Source organism: Rhineura floridana, chromosome 6 (assembly GCF_030035675.1).
Source record: "Rhineura floridana isolate rRhiFlo1 chromosome 6, rRhiFlo1.hap2, whole genome shotgun sequence".
Lineage (NCBI taxonomy): Eukaryota > Metazoa > Chordata > Lepidosauria > Squamata > Rhineuridae > Rhineura > Rhineura floridana.
In genome coordinates, this window is record NC_084485.1 from 46,250,522 (window position 1) to 46,257,929 (window position 7,408).

General features: G+C 41.4%; 1 protein-coding gene across 1 annotated transcript in view; it reads left to right on the forward strand.

Annotated features, from left to right (window-relative positions):
- The window catches only part of NECAB3 (N-terminal EF-hand calcium binding protein 3), a 152,009-nt gene extending 148,142 nt beyond the window's left edge, over nt 1-3,867 (forward strand). Inside the window, exons 12-13 of the mRNA XM_061630329.1 lie at nt 1,761-1,852; nt 3,418-3,867. Of these exons, the coding sequence (XP_061486313.1) occupies nt 1,761-1,852; nt 3,418-3,446 (121 nt within the window). The 3' untranslated portion in view covers nt 3,447-3,867. The remainder of the gene's footprint in view (nt 1-1,760; nt 1,853-3,417) is intronic.
- Nucleotides 3,868-7,408: the final 3,541 nt, after the last annotated feature.

Below are 7,408 nucleotides of genomic sequence, written 5' to 3' on the forward strand. Positions count from 1 at the left end.
GCCAGCATGGCCAACGGTCAGGGATGATGAGAATTGTAGTCCCAAAACATCTGGACGGCAAGATGTCGGCTATTTCTGCACTAGTAAATGCTATTGTCAGAATCTGTGGACCAAGCAAGACTGGACATGATGTTAAATGCATCTTTGTATTTAACATACATGTTTTTTTTTAAAAAAAAAATGCAAAAAAGCAATGAGGGGGCAGCCTACTTGCTGTTGGCCCATAACAGAGCCTTCTCGGTGGCACAATCCAGTTTGTGGAATACCTACCTTGGTGAGGTGCATCTGTTTCCTTCACTATTAACGTTCAGGAGAGATTTAAAAACATTCCCGTTCATGAAGATATTTCATGGTTGAAAGATATTGTTCCTGGAAGCCTTGAAGTTATTCGTTGTGAGAGTATGTGGTGGGTTTGGTGTTTTGTTTTGTTTTTAAATTAACATGACTAATGCTTTTAAATGTTTTTAGATGCTCTTGTTTTAAAATGTTTTAACTGTGATTTATTTTATTGTATTTTAAATTGCATTGTTTTTAATATTTTGTTGTTTGCAACCCTGGGCTCCTTTGGAGGGAAGGGTGAGGTAGAAATGTAATAAATATATAAATGATAATAATCAGGATTTCAGCAGGTGGGGAGACTTTAACTTTTTCCTTCCTTGCTCTGGTCCTGAGAAAAATCACTCTGGTGGAACTTGCTGTTTGCAGTGGGATGAAATCTCCCATTGGCACCTACAATGTATTTAACTGCTAGCTTGGTCCTGATGTTTGATACAAACCTCACACAGAACCTGAAATCAGTTGAGAATATTGATCCAGCAGTCAAGTATTCCCAGTCAGTCGGGAGAATTCTGAGGGCATATTTTCATGGCCATGTCAACATACAGCAGCCTCATTCTGTTGCAATCTGCCTGTATCATTTGCAGTCATGTACAGGATTCAGCTTCCAGCATTCACTGGAAATCAGTGGTAAAAGGATGTCCTCATTGCATTGGCCCAGCTCTGGAAACTGAACCCTACCCTTTCCTGCCACAGACTGTCAGGGTCTTGAAAATTATATGGGCAGACTTTTTAAGATGCCCATAGGCACAGACGTGGTTGTGAAAACAGGCCCCCTCCCATCCCCCTTAGTCTGGTAGTCCAGTCTCCATTCAGTGCTTTGGGAATACCCGTAAAGTATTTTGCCTGTTGAAGCAGGAAGCATTAACAACATTGTGACACAGAAGGAATGTACTGAAGGTTAAACTGGAGTAAAGTGTGTTAAGGGAGAAAATGGACAGTCTCTTAATAGGTGGCTTATCAAGTCTCAGTTTCATCAGCATTTCCTAAGTGTGTGGGGACAAGCAGGAGCAGAGCAGCAATTCTGTTCCTCAGGATATCAGAAAGTTTTGCTGGGTCATAGAAAGGTTGGATGACAGACAAAAGGGTGAAGCTGTTCCAAATTTATCAGGTGAGTAAAATTTGGACCAGATTTCCTCTGGAGCAAGGGATTCATGCTAAGCAAAGAATAGGGCAGGGCTAGCTAACATGGTGCCCTCTAGATGTTGAGGACCACAACTCCAATCAGCCCCAGCCAGCATGGCCAATGGTCTGGGATGATAGAAGTTTTAGTTCAGCAACAGATGGACTCTGGATGACACCACATTGCCTACCCCTGGTCTATGAAGTTATCCATGCAAGATGGGGTTGCAAAGGACCCACATCTTCTTTCCCTTAGAAGGACACAAATATATCCTGTCCCAACTCTCCCCATTGCTTTGCAGCCACCTGCAATCAAACTACAGTAAGAAGTTTCAACGTGCTATCAATGACTTACTGGTCTCTCCAGAACTTTTGACCACCATGCTGTTTCCAGGTGGAGTATTGTTCAGTATAGCTTTGTAATTTTGCTTCTACCTTTTTATAGGTTTTCTAAAGGTCTGACAGACTTCTTAACATTATGTCAGAAACAGGTCATAGTGTGAATCTGTTCTGATCTAAATTTTGTTGGGAATTTCAGAGTTAGCTTCCATGCAGTCTTAGCCTGTTGAACTTTTACCTGTTTATGAGTGGTGCTTACTACCAAATTTAAGTGTGCATAGAATCACAGCCTAAGTTTTAAAAGGTAGGAAGTAGAAATCATTAGAAAGGCAAGAGTAGTGAATTAGATAAAATGTGTAAAGAAATCCAAATGCGTAAGGCAGTATGTAAGACAGAGATATAATGTCTTCATTATTCTTATGATCATGAGGAGACAACAAATACATATGCATAGGCTAGAATGCTCTTTTCCTTTATCTCAGGAGTGGCTAAGCCTTTTTGGGCTGAAGGCCATATTCACCCCTTGGCCAACCCTACAGAGGCTGCATGCTAGCAATGGGTGTGGCCACTCTACATTGTTACATACACATTCTTGCACACACACACAGATATGTGGCCCTCTTCCAAAATGGGCTTATTCCTCCCCTCCCCACTCATCAGATTATTGTTTGATGACTGGATAGGAGGCAGTTTGTGTCCCCATCAGGGTATTGGGCTGAATTGGGCTGAGAAGTTTAAACTTCTCCATCTACCCCAGTGCCATGTCTGTTTTTATTTTTGTCACCACTAAAATTGGTGGGATCTTCGGGGGCACAAAGTTTGCTTGGGGGGCTAAATTAGGCCCTTGGGCTGGGTGTTAGCCATCCATATTTATTTTTTAATCAACACAAAGTCCCAGAGCATGATCAGAAGGCACCTGATGCAACAGCCTTGCAGAAGCTGAGCAGTTCTGAGTTTAGTTCAGATCAGTAGGAAATTGCCTGAGAGTCTTTTGTACACTTCCTTCAGTTCCATTGGGAAAGAAAGACAGGATATCTGGATCAAAGTCCTGCAATAGTTGGTTGACATATCCAAAAACACAGATAGAGGCAAGAATACTTCTGTCATCAGTCATATTTATATCTCTCTTGGTTTGTTAGACCATCGTTTCTTGGTTCAGGTGTAATGGGAAACTATGGATTAATAAATCACAATAGAAGTGCTGCAGCCAGGAACACAAAGGGGGGGGCATGGACAGAGTGCATGTGCACAAGGTTTCTTTCTAGTCTAATAACCCATAGTGTACTAGACCATTCCTGTCATTTTATTTACTTACTTACTTACTTACTTATATCCAGCCTTTCTTTCATCGTGGAACCCAAGGCAGTATACCTGTGGTTCCCAGGCAGTCACCCATTCAGGCACTAACCAGATACAGACCTGCTTAGCTTCAACAAGGTGGTGGCCTTGTATGTCTTCACACCATACCCTGGTTCAAATCAGTTATGTCTGAAGCTGGCTGGTGTCTTAGAATAAATTGTAGTACCTCTTGCAAAAGCAATAAGATAAACATTGTTAGAATAAACTGTAGTTCAGATTGTCTCTTTGAGTTTTGTGAACTCCTTGCCTTTGTTTCTTCAGCTTCCTGGTGGATCATGAACAACAACTGATCTCCCCATGGTGTCCCCTCAAGGCAACCAGCATGTGGATGGATCAAGCACTCTCTTTCAAAGATAGCCTTTCTCCCAGGGTTGTCCTTCCTCATCTCACCCCCTTCAGTGTTGCTTTTCTCATCTCTATTCATGCGGAATGCTTTTATCTTACTTTCTTCTGCAGCTTTGGAAATGGGGCAGCACTTTTGAATGCACCTTGCAATCCTTCCTGAACATTTCCTTCCTGCAACCGCCTATCATTTTGACACAGAACATCCATTCAGAACAATGCCATAGCCTTGCCAGACTTTACGATAAGAACAGACTTTCATTGTGGACTGTTGGCAATACAACAGTCAGTTTGGCCATCCAGCATAATGTGATATACCTCCACGGTTGGAGGCAGTAAGCTTATGAATACCAGTTGCTGGGAAATACAGATGGGGAGAGTGCTATTGCACTCAGGTCCTGCTTGTGGGCTCCTCATAGGCATCTGGTTGGCCACTGTGAGAACAGAATGCTGGACTAGATGTGCCCTTGGCCTGATCCAGCAAAGCTCTTCTTATGTTCTTATGATGGTGCACAAAGGTAGCATAGTTCATACGGAGATTTGAGGTTGTAGCTCTGAGATTCAGGACCATATATATTGTCTCTATATAGGAGCTATATATTGCCATTCCTACAAAACTCTGAAGATGGATGAATGAAACCGGATATTTTTGAGGTCAGCTATAACCACCTCTTTCCTGCTGTTTGTGTGCCTCTGGTCATTGCAGGGTGCTTAGGAAACTTCAACTAATGTGGGTACAATGAGAAGATGCCAGAGTCTCTAGTAAGGTTCTGTGTTTTGTATTGGGGCTATGACCTTGCAGAAGTACAAAACAACCATATATACATACAGCTCCGTTTGAATTCTGAGAACTAAGTGCCATAGCCAATATGTTCAGTTCATGTTAAATGGCAGCCCCTGCCCTTTTCCAAATCCACCTTGCTTGTTAATGTGACCTTCTGAGTATCACTTCCTTAATTTATTGAAGTATATGTAGTACCCTTGACAGTATGTCCCTTACTAACAAGCTTTTTAAAAAGGTGATCCAGCTCCCTGGTGCTAAAGATGAAATATCTGAGAGGCAGGCTCAGAAAATTCCCTTAGATAGGGCATAATTACCATCAGAGCCAGATCAGACAAGATGTTATTTACCTATAGCATCATAGTACAACTAATAGCTGAGAGAGACAGTTTTACCCTCTTGTTGTCTTTGTTTCAGGATAGACATTTCATCATCAATAGGCAGATATATAGATAAGGAAGGAGTATAGCTTAAGCAGCTGTGATCCTACATACAGTTATCTGGGAGTAAGTCCCACTGAACTTAACAGGACTTGCTTCTGAGTAGGCATGAATAGGATTGCATTGTTAGGCTGTAATCCTATGCATACTTCCCTGGGAGTAAGCCCCAATAGAGCTTCCTTGTTAGTAAACATGTGTTGGATTACATTCTTAATCTTAAACAGGGATAGCCAACATGGTGCCCTCCAAATGTTGTGGACTACAACTCTCATAATCCCAGATAGCATGGCCAGTGGTCAGAGATGATCAGAGCTTTAGTCCACGTCATCTGGAGGGCACCATGTTGGCTAGCTTGATCAAAAACTAGCCTTAAATCCTTGTTAGAATATTCTGAAAGAAACACCGGGAATTAATTGAGCATCATTAATAGAATTTTAATTATTCCCTTAAATACTGAACTCTTGCTGAAAACAGTGCATCTTGATTTGTATGCATTTTATTATTTTTTATTTACTGAATTTCTAGACTGCCCTTCATACACTGTGTGTGCCCTCCACACACACAGTGAATAATAAAAATAATAAATAATAAAAGCAACATTTCATCTAAAAATACAGCAGTGCTGAATAAAAACCTAGGGCTTTGAACCACTAAATTAGCCTCCATCAAAAGATCCCTATATAAAACATTGAATGCTGCCCTTCCACATCAGTTTTCAGGATGATTTATAAAACTGCAAATAAATATAGAACACATTGCAAAGAAAGAAAAGAAACCCCCCCCATGATAAAGCAACAATTAAAAGCAGCACAGAATCAGCTCAAACATTTTTAAGATGTTAGCATTTGAAACTCAGCCTGACACATCCATCTTCACCCATTGTATGATTATAATCTGTGGAGTGAAACAGCACATCACGGCTGAAAGGTTCCATCGTTTCTACTCCTTCTTTGCTTCAAAGTGCCCCTTCCTAGGAAAAGGGACTGCTAGAACTATGTTAGATACGGCTGCACTATGATGTGTGATTTGTCCTAAGGGGCGGGGGGAATGGTTGAATGCCCCTCTGGACAAATACATGCCACAGATTTAAAACTGGTTTCTAGAGAAACGTGGGAGCCAGTGCTTTCTAGTGCCCGTTGGGACTGGGAAGGTGGAAGGCAGGGAGGCCAAAGGTAGGTGGAGCCAGAGACAGGCAGAGCCAACTAATTCTCATTTTATGCCTAGCCTCCTCCCTGCTGAGCGTATTTGAGACGGAGGAGGGGGAAGCTGACAGCCAGCGTTGTCTCCTGGGCCGATTGTAAGTAAGAAGGTGGGCAGGTGTTGCCCTGTGACCCTAGATGGTAGATCTCTGCCAACATGCAGCTCAGCAACACTTTTCTGTTCTTAAAAAAATGGACCTTAACAACAACAAAGAACAGAAAATGGCTCACTTTTTAAAAAGAAGACACTGATTTCTCTGAAGTGGCACTTTGCCATCTGTTCTATGTACTGTGACTAATTTGGGAGTGAGAACAAAATATCAGCCCGAGGAGAGAAAAGCAGCTTTATTTATTTTGCTAATGCCTGGTTATTTAGTATTCATTCTGTGTACATGCAAGGCTGTGCCTGTATTCAATACCCAACACATGGCTGTGGTCTCCAGTTTTCCATATCTCTTAATAAAGAATTCCACACGACTGGACTGGACTGGTTAAGTTTTAGTCTCTGTCTTCTGATGAATTTTCCAAAATGTTTTTGGGTAAATAATCAGAACCAAACACTGCAGTTTCTTTAATGGAAATGCTTCAGAATAATGCATCTCAGAAACACTTATTCTGTTATAAATAAAATGAGCCTTAAAAACAAGAAAATCAGAAAATTGCAAGCTTTTTTAAAAAACAAGACATTGATTTCTCTGAAGTGGCACTTTAATACTTTGCCATCTGTGTATTCACTATAAATGTAATGCCTTTGCCTGGGTGTTCAAGGATTTTTTAAAAAAAACAGCTTCACTTGAAAATGTGTTGTTTATTTGAACATTTGGGGAGAGAACACAGGGTAGTGTTCTTTAATTTATTAGTGGAATTAGTAACTATAGAAGATGGATATTCACTACAGGATAGGATGCTAATTCTTAAATGATACCATGGATTACTTCAATAGATTGTGAGACATAGCTTGTGGGTTGCCAGTAATGGACATGGGGGCCTATTGGGGCAGATGTAAGTGGATCTTGAGTAATACAGAGGCAAAGTGTAATCGTCTGAGGTCTCGGGGGGTCTTAGAACCCTTACTTTTTGGTGATCAGGGTTCTAGAGGGTTCCTATGTCTCCAGCATCCTATGAGCTAATCAGCATGAAAGGGGAATGTATTAGCCACTGAGAAGAGTCTTCTAACTTGCTTCCTTGTCCTTTCCTGCTGATTGGAGCCAACAGAGTGAAAGGAGGTGAGTCAGCCAGTGAGTAGACTCTTTTCAGTAACTAACACTCTCCCCTTTCAAGATTATTGGCTCCTAGAGACGTCTATTGTTGTGGGAGAAGGCATTAACAAGGATCTCATTCTCAACCCAGCAGCAAAAAAGGGGAGGGGGGTTGGCTGTGACTATCATGAAGGGACCCTGCACTTCTAAATTTGCCACTACACTTCTGCACACAAGCAAATGAAATTATTAGCTCTAGTACGCAAAACATTTGAGACCTCTAATGATAGT